General features: G+C 45.0%; 1 protein-coding gene across 1 annotated transcript in view; it reads left to right on the top strand.

The window, feature by feature from the left end:
- P4HTM (prolyl 4-hydroxylase, transmembrane) overlaps positions 1 to 21,722 on the top strand; it is an 80,449-nt gene extending 58,727 nt beyond the window's left edge. Inside the window, exons 5-9 of the mRNA XM_068252686.1 lie at positions 1,761 to 1,923; positions 12,589 to 12,774; positions 15,542 to 15,632; positions 16,962 to 17,085; positions 19,236 to 21,722. Of these exons, the coding sequence (XP_068108787.1) occupies positions 1,761 to 1,923; positions 12,589 to 12,774; positions 15,542 to 15,632; positions 16,962 to 17,085; positions 19,236 to 19,450 (779 nt within the window). The 3' untranslated portion in view covers positions 19,451 to 21,722. The remainder of the gene's footprint in view (positions 1 to 1,760; positions 1,924 to 12,588; positions 12,775 to 15,541; positions 15,633 to 16,961; positions 17,086 to 19,235) is intronic.
- The last annotated feature ends 618 nt before the right edge of the window (positions 21,723 to 22,340 follow it).

The raw sequence follows: 22,340 nt of genomic DNA, 5'->3' as shown, positions 1-22,340 counted from the left end.
CCCGGGGATCGCCGATCTCCTTTACAGCGCTGCTGTGACAGCAGCGCCGTACGCTGTAAACACCGGGGATTTCTTCCCCGGGTGTTTACATTTAGCCTGCGAGCCGCGATCGGAGGCTCGCAGGCTGTTCACGGAGCCCCCCGCCGTGAACTGACAAGAAACACCACTGCGACCAGCCGCCGCCTATCGGCGTTGGCTGGTCGTTAAGTGGTTAAGCACAAACTGAATCAAAAGCAATACATTTTTACATATTCTGTATCAAAATAAAAGACTGAAAACAAAGTGACAGAATATAAAAGAAAAAACATACATTGTTACCTTATGAATTTGACTTTTTAAATATGTATGCCATGAGGGTATATTACTATGATTTTTGCAAATAAGGTCTTGTAATCATCAGTAGTGTACAATAAGAAAGCAAAAAAAATGAAAAAAAGACACCTTTATTTCGACACCTTCATTTCCAATTAAATATTGTCACCATACATTGTACTAGAAACATAGTCTAAAAGTTGTAATAACCAGGATGGATAAGAAAATACAATTTGTGGGTTTAACTTAGTTAGCACTGTTTATTGTAAAGCTATAATGGATGTAAGTAAGCTTTTTTTTTTTTTTTTTCTATTTTTTCCTTATTTTTCCTTAAAATGCATACAAAATAAGGTATTTACTAACAAAATTATCACACACTAAAAGCCCTGACTTGAAAAAAATATATACATCATTTAGGTGTGATAAGTAGTAATAATGTTATTGGTGAATGAATGGGAGCAGCGCTTATATGTGAAAATTGTTCCTGTCCTGAAGTGGTTAAATTCTATTATTCTGATATTGATCGCCGTCTAGTTATAGTACTTCCTTCCCTTTCCTGGTTTTATATCATCTATTCCTGCTTATCATCTGTGGGCAGATGTCAGGTCATATTTTTGTAATATAAACAATAGGAGTGACATCATTGCTGACTCAGTTCAGTAACACTAAAGTATAACAGTGCTGCACTGACTAACATGCAAGAGTGCATTTTGTGAATGCTCTGCTGCATAGCGTATGGGACCATCAGACGGAGCTGCATATGCACTGATGTCCTTGTGTATCACACTATGGGGTTGATTCGCTAAACCATTCTATGACAAATATCACACCTTATCAAAGATATCACACCATACCAAAGTTAATCAGTTAATCAGTAGTTATCAGAGTAGCATAGCGAGCGCTACTAACTTATGCCTGCTAATTGGCAATGGCTCTACTCCTGCCCTGAGCCCCTGCGGGTTCGTAGAGATCGCTATGCTACTCTGATAAGGCGTGTTATCTTTGATAAGGTGTGATATCTTTGATAAGGTGTGATATTTGTCATAGTACAGTTTAGTGAATCAACACCTATATGTGCTAGTGAAATCTGCAAAGCCCTTTACATGATTGGCTGTTAGGGGTAACACCATAGGTGTGCTATATGGCCTCAATTCTCTAAGCAGTTTAGACTAGTCTGCAGATGGTTTTTAGTCTACTGATGGTTTGGTGTAATGTTTAAAGCCTTTGATTATGTCCCCTGCTTTACCCACCTGATTACTAAATGGTTTAGACCAGGTCTAAAAACAGGTCTAAAACATTTGGTAATAGTGAATTCCCCTTTGATGCAACTGACCAAACCATCAGTAGACTAAAAACCATCTGTAGACTAGTCTAAACTGCTTATTGAATTGAGGCCATAGTGTTTTTCAGAATGTTGGTTAACTCGTCTCCTCTGTGTGTTGGGACAGGTGTGCTGAGCTTGGAGGAGTTCAAGCAGCTGAACCTCAGGGACTTCCACAAATATCTGGGCAACCAGGAGGTCACCATGAATGACCTGGTGAGGAACAGTCAGCACACGTGGCTCTACCAGGGGGAGGGCGCTCACCGTGTACTGCGCTCAATTCGTCAGAGGTATGTTTCATTCAGAACACTCCCAGCTTGTATCGAGACCAATTTACATGTTTTAGATACTATAAAAGCATTACTAACATAGCTGTGCTCAGTACCACGCTGTAACTCATTTTCAGCACTGTTTCTTTGGTGGATATATATTAAACTATGACCAAGGTAGAGATACTAGGCTATAAATGTGGTAGGGACATTAGACTATCACTATGGTAGTGACTACGATAGTAACATAGTCATAAGACTATGAGACTGTACTTCTGATAGAGACCTGAGATTATGCTTCTGGTAGAGATATGAGACTTTGACTATGGTAGAGACATCAGGCTACGAGTATGCTAGAGAAATCCTAATATGACTATAGTAGGGACATCAGACTATGACCATGGTAGGGGCATCAGACTATATAAGTATGCTAGAGAAATCCGAATATGACTAAAGTAGGGACATCAGACTTTGACTATGGTAGGGGCATCAGACTATGAGTATGCTAGAGAAATCCGAATATGACTATAGTAGGGACATCAGACTATGAGTAGGAGATATATTAGACTCTAATTTATCTCCCACTCATAGTCTGATGTCCCTACTATAGTCATATTCAGTCATAATAATTATACAATGATTGTAGAGATATTAGAATATTACTGTGATAGGGACATTAGACCAGGAGTGTCATAGACACATCAAACTATGACAGTGGCAAAAGCATCAGACTATAGTAGGGACATCAGACTATGAGTGTGGGAGAGCTATTAGAGATGTTAAGCTATGTACCCACCTGGCGAGTTTCCCAACGATTTTTACACAGTGTCACAAGGTATGATAAAGACATTAGATTGTGACTGTCAGAGACGTTACACAATGACTGTGGTAGGTGTATCCGACTAGGACTGTGGGGCAGAGATTAGACTATATCTATGGTAAGGACATTTAAGGTAGCCATACACTGGTCGATGTGCCATTAGATCGACCAGCTGACAGATCCCTATCTGATCGAATCTGATCAGAGAGGGATCGTATGGCTGCCTTTACTGCAAACAGATTGTGAATCGATTTCAGCCTGAAACCGATTCACCATCTGCTGAGCTGCTCCTGCCGCTTGTCCCCCCCCCCCCCCCCCGTATACATTACCTGACGCTGGCTCCCGGGCATCTTCTCCGCATTGCACGGCTCTGTTCCGGATCCATTACGGCGCTTCCTGTGTTACTCAGTGACCAGGAAGTTCAAATAGAGCGCCCTCTATTTGAACTTCCTGGTCACGGAGTAACACAGGAAGCGCCGGGATGGATGGAGCCGGAACAGAGCCGTGCAGCACGGAGAAGACGCCCGGGAGCCAGCCTCAGGTAATGTACACCTGATCGGATCGGCCGCCGCTAGCGACGCGCACTTTACCCGCGGGCGATCGAGGGTAATTTCCCGCACGGCGCGATCGACGGACCGATCCGATTCCGGGAGGGAATCGGATCGGCGGCTGCGTTTACCGCGAACGATTGGCAGCAGATTCGATCCCAGGATCGAATCTGCTGTCGAAACGGTCGGGAATCGAGCCAGTGTATGGCCACCTTTAGGCTATGATTATGGAGACGGAGATTAGACTATTGTAGGGATTCGATTGAGAGCTCCGTCACAGTTAGGGACATGACTCATTCGATATATTATGTAATGCCCTGTGAACAATTTTAGTACTATATAAATGCATAAGAACAGTAGAAAAAGTTTTGATGCTCGATGGTTACCTATAACCTCCAAGTCTCTGTGGGATGAGAGAGACCAGGAGCCCAATGGTGCAGTCTTGTTAAAGGGATGTAAGTACACCTGTATAAGTATTATATTCACAAGGGTGGGTTGCAAAACTTACAACCACCATCTGAGCCTGTGGGAATATAACCGTCTCCGTTCGGTGTCCCAGGTCTGTTGGTGCGCATGCTGGTCAGTCACTCTCCTGGATTAATTGTGAAGACTCGTGACTAAAAAACCCCTATGGGTATGGACTATACTAAAAAAACACTGGTGGAGGCGCCCTTGATGATATGTAACTACTGTAATTTTCAGGTGCTCACATTCATAATCAAAACCTCTACAGGCACTTGTATTAACCTGAGGAAGCCGGCCAAGACTTGTGAAACGTGTTGACTACCGTGCATGAATACACATTACTTTTTCCATTAAATAATGTTTTGTCCTTCTGAGAAGGAAAGAAATTAGGCTTCTCATATATACAACATCTAGTAGTATCATATCATTAAGGGTGCTTCCACCAATGTTTTTTAGCATAAGAACAATAATCTGCTGAACCAATGTCCTCTATGATTTGGCGAGAAGTCAGACAGACGATGACATCATGGCGCTTGGTTGGCCCTGGCTGTTCTTTCTCAGTCTACGCAGAGCTCTGTTTAATTTGCCTTGTTAATTCTTTGTGTCTCACTTGTTTAGACCACCCTGACTTGTTATAGTTAGCAGCATCTCATCCAGACTGTACACACTGAGGTGATGTGGATCACACCGGCTGCCACAGCTTTCAGCCATGCTTGTGTCAGTGAGGACCCTACTCAGCATTACTAAATTGTTTTATTGTTCTGTGTGAGTGTGGCACATGATTACAGACAGTTGGCATACAAAACACAGTGCTTACAAAATGCTTTAAAGGAATACTATCGATACCCAAGTGTTCTAAAATGACAGTGTGCAAATAATGTTTAAGTAGCTGTGTAAGCATTTTCCTACTTTTCATGTTAAATATCAGAGGCAAAAGCTGTAATTTACTGAGGGTAGGATTTAGTTATATTGGGACAAATCAATTGCAGAAGGGGGTGTCTGCTTCAGTGCACAGCCAGAGTTGCATATCAGACTACAGAAAGCAAATATCAAACTCTGAAAGCAAAAACAGTATGAAAAAGCTGTGACAATTAAGCTACGTACACACTTGCGATAACGATCGTTCGCTAGGAACGATAATTGAAAGACGAACGATACGGCAACGATAGGAATGCAACGATGGGATGCAGCGATCATCATACACATTGTAACGATCGTTCTTGCAGAAAAGAACGATCAGAAGGAAATGTTGCGTACATACTTATATAAAATAAAAAAAAAAAAAACACTGACATGGAGTTACAATAGATACAAATATATGATTGTTAACTTGAAAACAAAGTTTAATTGAAATGAACAATGTAACAATCTTTACGGCCGTGCTACACAGGAAGTACTGAAGCTGGGCAGAATTCAACGCAGGCGCATTGGCCCTTGTAACGATCGTTCTCGGCCGATGTCTGTACACACTATAGTTTTGTAGCGATTGTCGGTAGATACGATCCGTCAGGTTGGATATTTCCGTCGTCCCGATGTCATTCTTTTGTCGTTCGTGTTAATGATCGTTGGGTAAAGTTTTTTCCCCGATTGTCGGCGGAACGATCGTTAATTAGCTGTTTCAAACGACCATAGTCGCCAGTGTGTACGCAGCATCAGTTACATTTCCTCTGCTCTCTTCAGACAGGTCAGTCAGAAACACAGGACACAGGAGCTGCAGCTGTTGGGAGCTCTCTTCTCTGTCACACACAGAGCTACACATAGCGTTAACTGATCAAATGTCAGGGGAATTTCCCCTCTCCTCATGGCTCAGTCAGCTTTGGCGTCAGTAAAGTTTGAATGTATATTGATAACAGTAAACAAAGAAGTTGCTACTAAAATATATACACCAGTACTTCGCAACACTTCCCAAACAATTCCTGTGTCAATTGAAAAAAATATGTGAATCGATAGTATTCCTTTAAGTACACCTCACCCAGGTAAAATTATTTAAAATAAACACATGATGCACCTGCCAATGAATATCACATACTTTCCTCGCTGTCAGTCCCTCTCAGAAGCTCACCATTTTCTTCTTACAATGATTCCTTCCAGTTCTGACAAGAAGTTGCTGTCAGGAATATATCAGTTGCTGTCAGTTACAACTGAGGAACAAGGCAATGTCCATAACACAAAGTAGGGACATCAAGAGCCAAATATAGTGTAGTATGTACTGGTAGTTGAAATGAAGTATGATAGAGTAATAAGCTATACTCACAAAGCAGAGTTACCTCAAAGGCAACCACTGTATAGGCAGGTGGGGAGATAAGACCTGACCCCACTACTCAGAATTGAGAAGTGGCTCTCTGTATATGAGGGAAAAAAGGGGGTAACACCCCTCCACCAGGGGTGGACTTAATATAGCGTAGTATGGATACAGAGGCACCAAAAGGATAAAATAATCTAATAACCTTTTTAGATTCTTTTATCCTTTTGGCGCCTCTGCATCCATACTACGCTAAGGTAATGTCCATGTTTCCCTATGGCTTAAGTGGGCGATGTTACAGTTTAACAGTGTGCTGACCAGGAAGCCGTTATGGAGTAATGGCCATTTTCAAAATGGAAAATAGAGAATTCCATTGAATTAAATGCTCAGCTAATGTAAATGGATGGGACAAATTCCACTGCAGCAATTGCAATTAGCAAAATCGCAACGGCAGGACATGCAGCATTTTGGGAGTGTTTGCGCTTCAATGTAAAGTACTGAAGAGCTTGCAAATCGCTTATGAATCACTACACAGAGCGATTTGTGTGCGATTTTAAATTAATGCTAACTATAAAAAAAAATTATAATAATTTAAAACGACCAATCAGAGTTGAAATCGCAATCACAATCGCTGGCAAAAAGCTTACACTTTTTAAAATGGCTTCCAAAATCACCAGAAAACGCTCATGAAATCGCTTACAGATCGCTAATTTAAAGTGCCAGTGATTGCGGTAGCGATTTGTAGTGGGTTCCAGGCGTCACTTCAGGTTCCCTTAAAGGACATAAATATACTAAATCAGCCCCAAAATATCCCCAATCAACGAAACAATTATAGACCGTTCTGATTTTGTCCTCGCTTGAGAAATCCGAGACCCCCATCAGCTTATTGTTTATAAATACTTTTTCTATACCTACTATCTATAAATGTACAAGTACAGTATGTGCACCAGCAATGCTGAGGGTCTGCCTTCTGGTCTGACAACTGTACCCCTCCCTGCTTCATACAGACACCTCCTGGCTATGTGTGAAAAGCTGCTTGCAGATCTGTGATCTGTCAACTGAAGAGGAGGACTGATCAGTGCTCTCTGAAATCCATTCATTTCCTATCTGCGTCCAGATTACTGAGAGAGATCATTAACCAGAAGCTAGTTTTACCCACTTGCTGCAAATATGTTTGCAATTTGTACACAGCTTGGAGCTGGTCAATCCAAATCAACAGCAACTGCATTGGATTGGTCCCACTTCAAGCTGCATACAAACTGAAACCAATTCATCAAGTGAGAGAAATTGCATCTCATTGATCATCTCAAATTACTAATCATCAAAGCTGCAGATGATAGGTATGTGAATATGTGTTACACACAGATATGGGCAGCAGTGCAGGACTTCAAGGGATAAGCTATCAGACCAAACCCTAACCTTCTACCTGGCTATGCTAAATTCTAACCTTCCTCCTGGATATCCCATACCCCAACCTTTTCCCTTAAAGAGAAACTCCAACCTAGAATTGAACTTTATCCCAATCAGTAGCTGATACCCCCTTTTACATGAGAAATATAATGATTTTCACAAACAGACCATCAGGGGGCGCTGTATGACTGATTTTGTGCTGAAACCCCTCCCACAAGAAACTCTGAGTACCGCGGTACTCTGGGCAAACTGCCACAATGTAACAAGGTTCACAGACAGGAATTAGCTGTTTACAGCTGTCTCTAACAGCCAAAATAGCTAGTAGCAGCTACATAACCTGCCCACAGTAAAAATGTCACCATGTAATAAATGTCAGAATGTAAATCGGGGAGAGGAAAGATTTTACAATGAGCAAACACTGACTAAATCATTTATATATAATTATGGTAAAAAATGAAGCACTTTTTTATTACATTATTTCCACTGGAGTTCCTCTTTAACCTCCTTGGCGGTATGAAAAATAGGAGGGAGCGCAGCAGTTTTAAAAAAAAAAAAATTTTTTTTTAATCATGTAGCGAGCCGAGGGCTCGCTACATGATAGCCGCTGCTGAGCGGCATCCCCCCGCCCGCTTCGATCGCCTTCGGCGATCTCCGATCAGGAAATCCCGTTCATAGAACGGGATTTCCTGGAGGGCTTCCCCCGTCGCCATGGCGACGGGGCGGGATGACGTCACCGACGTCACTGACGTCGGGACGTCATTGGGAGTCCCGGGCCACCCCTCGGCGCTGCCTGCCACTGATTGGCCAGGCAGCGCTGGGGTCTGGGGGGGGGGCCGCGCCGCAGCAGATAGCGGCGATCGGGCAGGGGCCGGCGGCGATCAGAGTGCTGGCGCAGCTGCGTCCAGCAAAAAAAAAATTATGAAAATCGGCCCAGCAGGGCCTGAGCGGCACCCTCCGGCAGCTTACCCCGTGTCACACACGTGCAACTTTTTTTTTGCACAGGCTCGTACACACGTGCAACTTTTCCAAATGACCAAGCAATTGCACAGCTTTTATTTTCCATGCACCAACCAACTGAACGGCCAACTCATTTGCATACTGCGCACACAAGTAAACAACGGACTGCACAGTATGGCTGCATTCAAAACTAGTACAAGTCGTTCAAAGGACTTGTACACACGTGGCAAACTGCACGATATCAGTCCAACAGTCATTTGAGTTGAACCGCCTGTTGAATGAAGAGTGGCTGATATCATGTTCAATCGACCAACTTAGTCAATCGAGCAGGATGGCAGATATCAGTCGATCGCACATGAATCGAATATTGTTTACATCAACACTGAATAGATTTCTGTATACAGAGCATGGAGGCACAACATCTGTCAGATCGATTATTGAAGGTGAATTTGTAGTGTGTGGGCCACAAGAAAATTGACTTTCGATCAACCACGATGGCAGCATGGTGGCGTAGTGGTTAGCGCTCTTGCCTTGCAGCGCTGGGTCCCCGGTTCGAATCCCAGCCAGGGCACCATCTGCAAGGAGTTTGTATGTTCTCCCAGTGTCTGCGTGGGTTTCCTCCGGGCACTTTGTTTTCCTCCCTCATCCCAAAAACATACAGATAAGTTAATTGGCTCACCCTTAAATTGGCCCTAGACTACTAGAGATGGGAAATTCGGATCTTTTCAATGATTCGGATGATTTGAATCGGATCATTGAAAAGATCCGGATCTTTGAACCGAATCTTCGAATCATTTTCCTAGGGAAGCATTCTGGGGGTGAAATGACTAGCAGGATATGACTTTCCCTGCAGTGGACAGAGAAGGGGAGGGGGTGGACAGACAGAGAAGGGGAGAAGATGGACAGAGAAGGGCGGGGAGTGGACAGAGAAGGGAGGAGGTGGACGAAGAGGGGTGAGCAGAGAGCAGAAATGTTTTTTTGCACACATTACCCACATGTTGCAATCCTATGCTTTAAATATATTTCACCTATATGTTCATCTGTTCATCTGTATACTTAGAATGCAAACGTCTCACAGTGAAAGAGCATTCCCCATCCCAATGTGGCCTTTTCTCACCTCGAACACTCATCATAAATTTAGGGAGAAGTTATGTGCAGCTGTTTAGAGCAGAGTGCAGGAGGATCATATTGCACTGCAATCACAGTGCCTGTCCTGTCATTCATTCAGCCCAGCACGCTGTCTGTAAAGTTACTGAGCTGTGCTTCTGAGGCAAAAGTTTCCCATTTGTTCACTATGCACAACTACGGAACAGACAGCCTAAAATGAGCAGCACATTATAGCCAGTACGTGTGCTCTACACATATCTGGCAGTGGCACCCATGTCGAGTACATTTGAAATCGGCGCCGGTAGACTTGGGCGCAGGATACAGCCGGTATATTGAAGGTGAATTTGTAGTGTGTGCGCCACAAGAAAATTGACTTTCGATCAACCACGATGGCAGCACGGTGGTGTAGTGGTTAGCGCTCTTGCCTGCAGTGCTGGGTCCCCGGTTCGAATCCCAGCCAGGGCACCATCTGCAAGGATGATCCTGCTATTGCACAAATCCAGGCCGTTTTAATTACTATTCCCCCTCCAGGCCGCCATGGATAGTGGGGGAATGAAATAATTCGGCTTCCAGCGATTGCTGGAGGCCGAATTATTGTGTTTTTAAGCAACCTCAGAAGACGGAGCCGGCGATACTCACTCATAGTCTATGGAGGCGCCGACTGCGCCAAAATCTAGCAGCGCTGAAAAGCACTGCTCCGCCCATGTCCCCTCTCATCTACCTGTCCCTGCAAGGCTGGCTCCCCTCCAACTGAGCGATCCATCTCTGCTCTGCTTCCAGGACCCCCTTGCCCGCTGAGAGGGGGGGCGTGCTGCTCCTGGCTCCACCCCATTTGTGAACCAAATCGTTCATTTTGATGATCCGGATGATTCGACTCACAAAAAAGATCTGAATCAAAGATCCGAATCGTTCATGATCCGGACAACACTGTAGACTACAGTACTTACACTACATAATACATACATAGACATACTGTATGATAATAGTAGGGATTAGAATAGATTGTGAGCTCCTTTGAGGGACAGTTAGTGACAAGACAATATACTCTATACAGCGCTGCGTAAGATGTCTGCACTATATAAATACTAAATACTGGGCAGCACGGTGGCGTAGTGGTTAGCTCTCTCGCCTTGCAGCGCTGGGTCCCCGGTTCGAATCCCAGCCAGGGCACTATCTGCAAAGAGTTTGTATGTTCTCTCCGTGTCTGCGTGGGTTTCCTCCGGGCACTCCGGTTTCCTCCTACATTCCAAAAACATACGGATAAGTTAATTGGCTCCCTCTAAAAATTGGCCCTAGACTACAGTACTTACACTACATAATATAGACATATGGCAATGGTAGGGATTAGATTGTGAGCTCCTTTGAGGGACAGTTAGTGACAAGATATATATATACACTGTACAGCGCTGCGTAATATGTCGGCGCTATATAAATACTAAATAATAATAATAATAATAATAATAACCACACTAAAGTTGATTACCCAATAAAGTCTATCGCTTATTATGCGACCCAGGAAGATGGATCCCAGCAATGTATCATGACGCAACGGCGCAACAGACGAGAGTTGAAGCGATCCCGGTACTTAACGCAGGAGTTGTTGGGGATTTTAAAGATGCGATCAAAATGAGTCAAGGATTTTAAAGGTGCCTTGACAGTCATTATCGCCATGCGTTGTTAAGCGTCAGCGTAATTGTGTGTCTGTAAGATCGCAGAAACAATCGCTTGTCACTCTCCAAACTCTTTAGTCGATTGAATCAGAACCCCTAGATGCATGGCTACCTGTACTGTGTCATCTGAAGCAATTGGTCTTATCAGTAGCTGCTATAATGAGCCCACTGGAAAGTCTGTGGCAACACTAATCTCCATAGGTCACTCATGCTGACTTTGTTTGCTGAGCCTAATGAGGTGTTAATTGAGGGACTCAGAGGAAATGAGGGACTAAAGTGAGGATAATTATTAGTAAACAGGCCTGGATTTAGAAAGCACCATCTTCCCCTCTGTTTACTTTTCCTTCACAATGGCTCATTAAGTTGCAATCTGAACAAGTCACATTCACACCGGATTGTCCTGCAGCTTTTTTTTTTGCTTTTTTCAAGTGTTGACTCTTACGAGGAAGGCTAATGCTGGGAACACATGATGCAATTTCCCGTCCAAAGGACGGGTGTTCGGACAGGAAGTTGTAGCGTGTGTACACCTCCAAACTGCTCCTGATCGATAAAAGGATTGATTTTCCGATGATGACTTTACAAAATCGATACCTTTCTCGATCGTAAACAGATAGGACATTTCGGAAATAATCGCCTGATTCCCACCAATCGGACCGGAAATTGCATTGTGTGTTCCCAGCATAAAGCTAAACATACACATATCAGATGACGCAGTACAGTACGGATGACGTCAGCGCGACGGTGAGAGCCGCTTGCGCAAGTGCTGTGGGCATCTTGCGCCAGAGGGGACCTCGGGCTACCAGCGGAGAGCGGAGCAGCAGCAAGACCACAGGATGGCTAGCAGGGGCTGGAGGAAGCCCCAGGTAAGTGTATTTTTTTTTATTTTAAAGGTGCTCGGATGTGTGCTTTAAAAGAATCATCAGGCATTTGGGGGAAAAAAAGCTTTAGTCACCTGGGGCTTTCTCCAGCCTCTTGCAGCTGTCCCACGCCGATCGCTCCACTCTGCGACGCCGTCCCGGTCTCAGTGCACGGTGCAGAGGCCAACCCCGAGGTCGTCCTCACTGCACCTGCGCGAACCGCCGCTGTCAATCAAGCCCACGTTGTACGCGGCTTACTACGCAGTAAGCCATGTACAATGTGGGCTTGATTGACAGCAGCGGTTCGTGCAGGCGCTGTGAGGACGACTGCCGGGTCGGCCTCCACACCGTGCACGGAGACCGGGACGGTGGCACAGAGCGGTCAGCGTGGGACAGTCGGCTGCAAGGGGCTGGAGAAAGCTTTTTTTTTCCCCCCCAAAATGCCTGATAACTCCTTTGAGGGGCCAGAGACCGCTGGTATGCAAGTGGTTATTATGATTTTGGAGACACATATATAGGATTTGTAGTACAATCAGACCACCTATAAACCACTGTGCAGCTTAGATGAATTAGGGAATTGTATTATTTATGTATATTCTGCTTTTCACAGAGTCATCAAGCTGACACGCCTTCCCACAGACGTGGTTGAGAACAGTGAGCCTTTACAGGTGGTGAGGTATGACAGGGGAGGCCATTACCACGCCCACATGGACAGCGGGCCTGTGTTCCCCGAGACTGCTTGTGCCCATACTAAACTAACAACCAATGAGACGGCTGCCTTTGAAACCTCCTGCCGGTAAGAGATAAGCTGAGTCCTTTGTGTGTTTTGTGCTTTGATGTGATAATTATTATTTATTGTATTTATAAAACAAGACACAGAACATTTATATTGCGCTTTTCTCCTGGCAGACTCAAAACGCCAGAACTGCAGCCACTAAGGCGTGCTCTATAGGCAGTAGCGGTGTTAGGGAGTCTTGCCCAAGGTCTTCTCACTGAATAGGTATGAACAGTAGGGGTGAAGATTCAAACGCTGATCTCCTATGTCAGAGGCAGAGCCCTTAACCAGTACACTCTCCAGCCACTGGTCATGTATCCAGCCATATTGTGCATTTATAAAGCACCATAATACTCAGTGCTGCTCAATAGATAAATGGGATAACATACAAGGTGGGACATACAAGGAGCTCGCACCAAAACAAGATCATGCAAATGTCTTTGATAACAGTAGTTCAGTGTCTTTTGTAAAAATAGTGTGTTCTAGTCCACAAGAGGGGTGTCAGAAAGTGAGATTGCATTATCAAGCTGGAAACACTAGGGGAAGGGCCCTGCTAGAGGCTGGCAATCTAAAGGTTGGGGGGAGAGACAAGAGGTGCATCTGTTGAGTGGGTGCCCAGCAGAATGTATTATGGTACCGATGCGAGGGGCAGGCTAACATGAAAAGGTGAGTTTTGATGGCTCATTTGAAGGTATTAAATGTGGGGGTGAGTCTGATGGCTGGTGGAAGAGCGTTCCAGAGAGTGTGGTGAGCCCTAGTGGGGTGCAAAGGAGAGAGCTTAGCCCAGAGTGACAGTGGGCTTGGGGAGTGGGGTGGATGTTAGTGTTGTCAATCGTAATATGCATATCGCAAAGGGGTGCAGTCGTGCAGGGCGGGAAGCTTAGTGCTTAGTCTTGTCCAGAGTAAGCTTTAGGAACCTTGCCACCATCCAGGAGGAAATGGATGTGAGGCAGGTGGAGACCTTGTCCATGGTGGAGGAGAAGAGATCCAGGGTGTGGAGTTATATCTGGGTGTTGTAGTCATACAGATGGTTAGTTGAAGTCCATGGAGCAGAAGATTTTTCCCAATTGAGGCGGTGAAGAGTTAAAACAGTAAAGGTCCCAAGACAGAGCCTTGGGGAACACCAACAGAGAGAAATGTGGGAGTGGAGGAGGAGCCATTGAAGGATGTTGTGAAGAAACGGTTGGAGAAGTAGGAGGAGATCCAGGCTAAGGCTAGGTCATGGATACCCATGTACTAGAGGAAATAAAGGAGGATGGAGTAGTCAACAGTGCCAAAAGCCGAGTAGAGGTCCACGAGGAGCAGGATGGAATAATTTATCTTTGGCAAGTGCAAGGTTAACCACTTTGGTGAGCGCTGTTTCTATAGAATGGGCTGGACAAAATCTGGATTGTAGGTTATCGAAAAATGAGTTAGAACTGAGGAAGTGGGCCAGGCTTTCAAGAATTTTCGAGGAAAAGGGGAGTAGAGAGATTGGGCGGTAGTTGGATGACAGTGTGGAGGTTGAGTAAAGGTTTCTTCAGCGGGGAAGAACAGTGGCCTGTTTGAATATGGAGGGTATGGAAGGAGGTGTTGAAGGAGAGGAAACAGGTGGGTGAGGACAAGGGCCAGATCAGGAACGTGTATGTGAAGGGAGTTGGATGGGACTGGATCTAGGGGGCAGGAAGTGGTAGGCAAAGTTGCCAGCAGCTGGTTGACTTCTTCCATTTGGGTTCTTCAGCTCGTGTCTTTTTGTAGTTTTCTAGTGAGGGCAGTGTGGCAAGGATGGGGGTTGGGACGATGGTTGATACAAAAAGTAAGGGTGCAGCATGCTCTAAGGCTGCTGAGAGGTTGCAATTGTATTGAGCTGCCGCTTTGTTGAGACTGGTTAGGCTGGGGAAAGAGGAGGAGAGGGAATGGAAGGGTCTGACTAGTACATTGGGGTTAAGGTTGCTCAAATCAATTATTTGGGATCAGGAAATGTCAAGCACACATCATGCCTCAGTATTGTCACTAGGTCACTAATATGTCGATGTTAGTACTACATTCCTCTACTCTGTTAGCTTGTTCAGGGCACATTCACGCTGGAAGCACTGAAAACACACTAATTGCAGGAGTTGTTTATAATTAATGCTTTTTGTAGATGCTTTTTTCCCCACAAAATAAAACTTACAGTTTAGTACACAGTAGAGAGGAATGGCAGCACATCTAAACCAAACTGCACCTGACTGACACTATTTGCCTAGAGCTGCAAGGCCTCTTACAGACACAACTGCACTCATTACAGCTGAGGCAGGTGCTAAACACCAGGAGGATGTTTGCTTTCCAAATAATTTGCATGCAAAGGATTTCGTACTAGACCCTTCCACCACAATGAGGTCATCCTGTCGGAAGGGGCCCTAGCAACTAGCCATTTAAAATTACCCAAAACACTGATGTGTGCTTGCTAGTGTTTTCCCTGATGCTAGCAAGAAGTTTTCATGGATTGCTACAGCGGTCAAATCACTGATCAGCACCACAAAACTGCCTGTAGCTAGATTCAAACTGCGCCGTTTTCTGTACAATTTGATTGTAAAAATCGCTTCAAATGATCGCATCTGATGAAAAAAATGTTAACGTTAATGGGCACCATATTTAACCTTATTCATATGTTAAATTGGTCAACAAATTCAGCTTACCTGTCATCGGCACATACAGTAAGATAAACAAAGAAAACAAAATAGCTCATTCATTAGCATAGTTGTTACTAGTTACTGATTGTCTGCTTTCATCCTCAGGTTGATGAAACGTTTTATTTTCTTCCCTTTAGATATGTGACGGTTCTATTTTATCTGAATAATGTCACCGGCGGTGGAGAGACCACATTCCCTATTGCCGACAACCGCACCTATGAGGAAATGGTAGGTTGCATGTCCCTTGTTTAGCCAACAAAGGAACCTGATATGTTTTTTGTTTAGTAGAGATAGCCAGAGGTGCATCTCGGTACAGGTACAGTCCCTGGCTGTCTGATTTGTATCTGCAGAGTCTTAAGGTGCCCATACATCACTCAATATTGCAGTCCCGCAATGTGGCCACCCGATTGACCTTTCAATTGATTTCCAGCCAAAACTGGTTGAGAGAATCGATCGGACATTCTGGTAAAATCTCATTGCATGTGCTTAATCAGGTGTCCCTCCAAGCATATAACTGTCCTTCTCTCGATATTTCAATGTCCCCATGCCCACCCCCACGTGTCTGCATGCAGCGTAAAAGTCCCACCTGTCTGCTGCCACGTCTCCTAGCCTTCTCCACTGTCTGCTGTCACGGCGAGCGCTTGCATCATGTGGAACCAGGCGCATGTTTGATGACATCGCTTCCTGTGCCTGGTGCCACGTGGCGTAGGCCCTCCTGGTGAAGGCTAGGAGTCACAATGGTGGACAATTGAGACTTTACTGAGCATGGGGGGTGTCGACCAGGCAGGTGGTGGAGGCAGTGGTGCTAGGCTGATTTCTAGTAATGCTAAGAATTGGTCTGCGGTGTATAGGCAGGCAACAGATCCCTCTCCGATAGAATCTGTCTCATTGTCGATCTTGCCCATACATCGAATGATGTATGGCTACATTAACTTTGACAAAAAGGGTAACATTTATGTCTTCTGCTTAGTAATAAATGATATGCTTAGAACTGTGCGTGGAGTTTTCGCAAGCTAGAATGCATTGAAGTGCAGGACATTCTTTATAGGACTACTGTAGGGGATCGGGGGAAAATGAGTTGAACTTACCCAGGGCTTCTAATGGTCCCCCGCAGACATCCTGTGCCCATGCAGCTAATCACCGATGCTCTGGCCCCACCTCCGGTTCACTTCTCGAATTTCCGACTTTAAAGTCTGAAAACCACTGCACCTGCGCAGCAGCGCCCTCGCTCCCGCTGACGTCACCAGGATTGTATTGCTCAGGCCCAGTATGGTCTGTGCCTGCACAGTACGCTCCTGGTGACATCAGCGGGAGCGAGGACACGGCAACGCAGGCGTAGTGGTTTTCAGACTGTTAAGTCGGTAATTCCAGAAGTGAACCGGAGGCGGGGCCATAGCATCGGTGAGTAGCTGCATGGGCACAGGATGTCTGCGGGGGACCATTAGAAGCCCCCGGATAAGTTCAACTCAATTTCCCCCAACCCCCCTACAGTACTCCTTTAAACAGAAACATATTTGCCTTGAAACCATTCATCTCTCTCTACCTGTTTTATTCCAGTCTTTAATCCAAAACGACATTGATCTCAGAGATACGAGAAAACATTGCGACAAGGGGAACTTGAGAATCAAACCGCGGCAAGGAACAGCCGTCTTCTGGTACAACTACCTGTCCAACGGCAAAGGTAACTGGAAGCAACAGAAATATTGTAAGGGAATAAGGCTGGGCCAACACTGGCCACAAAAACTTGAATGGAACGGCAGGCATGTGAACGGATTCTATGCAAAGCAAAGGATCTGTTCACATCCGTCTGTTTGGAATGGATCTATACTTTCCATTCTGACGGGGGAAATGCAAGGATGTGCGTGGGGCGATTATTCCGGATGCTGATCACCAATTAATCCTGAATTGGGAAAATGGACAGTGTCTTGTCCTTACTAGGTTAGTCGCTGCATAACTTTTGCTAATTTGCTCTGTCACCTCGGGTCCACCGCCAGTGCCGCTTGGTCCACTACAGGGAAGAAGCGCCAGCATACAGATTGGAGCCCCGACAGGAGCATGGGGCTCGCCATTGGATTGCAGCAGACCAATAAGAATCCCCAGAGAAGATACTCATTGACTCACTGAGTGGTGGACCATGAGAATCCTCTTTAGTGGAGGCAGAATTCCCATTGGTCATTTGCAATCCATTGGGAATGCCAGGGCTCCGATCTGTATACTGGCGGTTTTCCCCTGCAGTGGACAGGGCGGCGGTGGAACTGGCAGCAGGTGAAACGAACAGGTAGCGGCGGCAGCAGACTAGCTTTGCACAAAGGAAGGTAATGTGAATGACTTGCGAACACGCAATGGACATACGACAGAACGCAGCGGATCCTGAGTGCCATTGTGCACGCAGTATAGTGTGAATCCAGCCTAAATTGAACCTTCAAGTCCCGTCACTAAACAAAAGTATTGTGATGTTAAATAATATTTATCACGTAAATACAGTATATTACAAATCAAGGTTTGCATCTAAGCATTCACCACTAGATGGCAGTTTGATTCCATAAACAAAGTACAGACTCAGTTTTTAGTCAAGTGAACAGTGAAAACAGAATTCGTTTTTATAATATCCACTGGAGTTTAAAAAGCACTTGTCAGGTTCCTAAAATCAGATTGGATGCAATTTCTTAGCACTTGGCCGATCACAGGGAAAAGTAATCATCAATGTAATTGCAGTGCTTCAATAACAAATGCACTGTATAATAATAATAATAATAATAATTCCAACATAATTGCATGCTGCATTTTTCCCACGCAAGAGAATCGCATTAGCAAAAGTGGTACTATTTGCAGTGGAAATAAGATGCCACTTTTTTGTGGAAGTGCAGAGATGTGACCGTGACAGTGGACCGGAAGTGCATAGATGTTACCATGACACAGGACAGCAAGTATGGAGCTCAGATCCTGGACAGCAAGTGTAGAGATGCGACTCTGATCCTGGACAGGCTGTGCAGAGCTGTGACCCTGGCACTGGACAGGCTGTGCAGAGCTGTGACCCTGGCACTGGACAGGCTGTGCAGAGCTGTGACCCTGACCCTGGACAGGAAGTGCAGAGCTGTGACCCTGACTCTGGGCAGGAAGTGCAGAGGAATGCATTTTCAACTGGGACACCGATGGCAATGAAAACAAAATTGTGTTTCTATTGCTGTCTGTGTCACCACTGGGATCCCAAGGCTTCTCTCTTCTTTGGTAAGTATGTGTTTTGTTTTCCGGGGTTCGCCCCGGGTTCTCTTTAAAGTGAACCTGAGACGAGTGGCATAAAAGTTTTATACATACCTGGGGCTTCCTCCACACAGATCGCTCCCTTAGCGGTCTAAAGCCTCCTAGATTCTCCTGTAGCAGCCCCGTTCTCTGCGGCCAGTCGGACGTATGGCGGATGCGCAGCCCAGTCACGCGTTTCCATGGCCGGGTGCATTCTGCGCTTGCACAGTGCTACTGCGCAGATACAGAGCGCTCCCAGCTGCAGGGATGAGACGGGAACGCGCTTAGCCGCACTGCGCCGACTGGCTTTGGAGAACGAGGATGCTACAGGAGGATCAAGGAGGCTTTAGACTGCGGCGAGGGAGCAATCTGTGCGGAGCGGGCTGGAGGAAGCCCCAGGTATGTATAGAACTTTTATGCCCTCTCATCGCTTGTTCACTTTAAGTTAGCATGCTTAGTTATAAATAAATTCACTGCCCCTTTTAAATTACATCAAGAAAGACTTCTGCCATACTAATGTATATTTATAACAAACATTTTAAGGAAAGAGTCATTTCACTTTTGCATTGATCAGTCTGTTCCCTCCATTAGGCTGGGTGGGAGATGTAGACGAGTTTGCCCTGCACGGAGGCTGCTTGGTAACAGAAGGTACCAAATGGATCGCTAACAACTGGATCAATGTGGATCCCAACCAGACTCGCCAGCTCTGGTTCCAGCAGGAGATGGCTCGCTACGCCAAAGATGACAGTGACAAGCAGGAGTGGACCGTGGACAAGTCATACAGGGACATGCATGTGGATCTATGACCCAGCCAAGCCAGTGCTGGACGCGGCTGCGGAGTGCCGCCATCGCTTGCCCGGTTATTTCAAACTCCTCCTCTTCTTGTTCCTCTTTCAGGTTTACGAGGATGGGATTGGGCGGTCATTCCCAGTTCAGCATGTTTGCACCAAAGTAGGAGGAGCCATTCTGCATTGCAGGGTGCAGGGTTGTATGGAACATACCACTGTTGGCTCGAGTGGTATGATGAGAGGTCGGCACGCTGAGTGCAGACTCAGGGGCTAGACGAGCTACACCTTGTTGGTTCCTGTAATTATGTCTCACAGGAAGGTTGTACTGATGATGATTCCCAGTGCCAGCCAATCAGAGCATTTTAGCATGAGGCGGAGTATCATACATTACTTATTTATTTTTTTACCTACATCGTGGTACGAAAAGAACAAAGTCTATTTATTTCAGAGGACATCAGGGCATTCGTATGTAGTCAGATTTATGTAGCTTTGTGCATTTTCGAGGGTCACTCCACCCAAAATAGGGATTTGGGTTTATGGTGTAAGTTTTAATGGTGAGTCATGATAATCAGTCTTATTTATTTATCCAAGATCATTTATGTATTTGAATCTAACAAAAGAATCTTGTGCTGCCTTTATATCAGCTTTAGGTAATTCCCTGCACAGCAGCACCACACAGGCTGGCGGCGGGAGGGCCGTCATTATAAGTCAGTCGTGCTCTGTTGCAATGCACACTGATTTCAATGCAATGCATTTTCAGGGACTATGGGCCACATTTATCAAAGTATTACTGACAGTTTTTTCTTTTTAAACAGTTCTAATCAGTAGTGGAACTGCTCTATATGATAAGAAGATTCTTAAATACTACTTAATAGTGACAGTTTAGTGTGAACTGCACTACAGTTAAGAAAAGTGCAAACCCATTCCTAAGCGGCTGCAGATTAAGAAGTGCTTAACAGCAGTTCTGCATATAGTGCAGCAGTGTAGGCTAGACATGATTTGTGAAGTGCTCCTCCCCCCTTGCTGAATCCTGTTAAGCTGTTCTGTGCTTAACCCTTCCAGTACAGGGCATTGATGCAATACAGCAGATGTATTGGTTACGTCAGCAACAGCAATTTCCCTCACACACTGCACTGTCTGAGGACTTGTTCACATTGTGTTCGGCTCGCGTGTACGTCCGCAGTGGGTTTTCCCCCCCGCAATTTTCTGCACGTTCGCTTGTTTTTGTGGGCGTTTTTGCAAGCGCTTTTGCAGAGCGCTTCCGTCTTTTGATCCGGAAAAAAATCCGGATAAAATAAATACAATTTTTTTTGCGTTTTGCATTTTTCCTACACCTTCCATTGAGTCAATTCGCCTCAAAAATGGCCCAAGTACCGCGGAAACGCACCACTCTGATATGAACCCTCTTATAGAGAATCATTGCACAAGCGCTTTTGGGGCGATTTTGAAAATCGCCCGCGCTTAAAATTTTACTAAAACGCCTATAATGTGAACAAGGCCTTGGACCTTCCTAACTCCTCCAATTTTACAACACTTTTAGAAGGAAACTGCACTATCTAGTTATTTCTTAAGATGTCTGAGACAGTTCTGCACGGATTTCTGAAAACCTACTAATATTTTGGCTCAGACACTCTTGATAAATGTCCCCCTATAAGCTTTCTCACGGGAGAAGAGAGCAGGGCGATGACTCGTGTGTGGCCATGCTGCTTCTCAGCGCTGTGGATGGGGGGATAACCAGCAATGTTATTTGTAATAGAGAAAAGTGAGGTTACCCTTCTGGTTATATAGCCCAGTAGTGCTATGTGAATTGCTGGCCTTTTTATTTAAGCCCCAGCTCCACCCAAATTTTTGTTTTACTTTTTTTTATTAAGCTCCACCCTGTTTTTTAGGAACGATTTTTATAAATCTGTGCAGGCATTCAGGTGCTGAGCTTATTTTTCTTCGTCTGTCTATAAGCTTCTTGGCTAGCTTATGACGAGTGAGTCACTTTTAAAATAATGAACTAGGAGTCCAGACACTGCACCATAGACTGCTATTGCTACAGGCGGCAGTTTTGACAGATGGATTCAGTCTTTGCCTTCCTACCGATGAAGTCACAACAAAGACAAGCCATGTAAGCCTTTTGAGTTGCTAATAAACACAATTAATTCTCAATTGGTAAACAGAAAATAAAAGTAATAATAATAGGTCTACAGCCAGCTGATACTAACTTCCCAGAAAATGCCATAGTATCAGCACTCCTATCATATCATAATGATGAATATCACCCCCAGACAGACCTTAAAGGGACTCCGAGCAGTGTAGTAACTATGGAAAGATGCATATCATTTTAAAGCTCTCTTTCTCCTCTTTCCAATGATATATAAACCATCACCCTGCGCCTTTTAGTTTTCGCTATTTTCACGATTGAAATTGCCGCGGCTGCGATTTCGATCGCGAAAATAGAGAAAACTAAAAGGCGTAGGGCGACGATTTAGGGGTCGTCAGAAAGAGGAGAAAGAGAGCTTTAAAATGATATCCATCTTTCCATAGTTACTTGTATTACACAGGACGACACTTTCCCCAGTGTCAGCAGCTCCATTCAGCAGAATGCAGCTGCTACCTTTGAGAAAAAGTCGCCCTGTGTAATACAATGTAACTATGGAAAGATGGATATCATTTTAAAGCTCTCTTTCTCCTCTTTATGACGACCCCTAAATCGTCGCCCTACGCCTTTTAGTTTTCTCTATTTTCGCGATCGAAATCGCGGCCGCGGCAATTTCAATCGCGAAAATAGCGAAAACTAAAAGGCGTAGGGCGGTGGTTTATATATCATTGGAAAGAGGAGAAAGAGATCTTTAAAATGATATGCATCTTTCCATAGTTTCTGCACTGCTCGGAGTCCCTTTAAGGTTGATGATTGCAGGTG

The sequence above is a fragment of the Hyperolius riggenbachi genome, chromosome 9 (assembly GCF_040937935.1).
Source record: "Hyperolius riggenbachi isolate aHypRig1 chromosome 9, aHypRig1.pri, whole genome shotgun sequence".
NCBI classification, from domain to species: domain Eukaryota; kingdom Metazoa; phylum Chordata; class Amphibia; order Anura; family Hyperoliidae; genus Hyperolius; species Hyperolius riggenbachi.
Note: the sequence above shows the minus strand (reverse complement) of the source record. Positions and strands in the feature narration are given on the sequence as shown.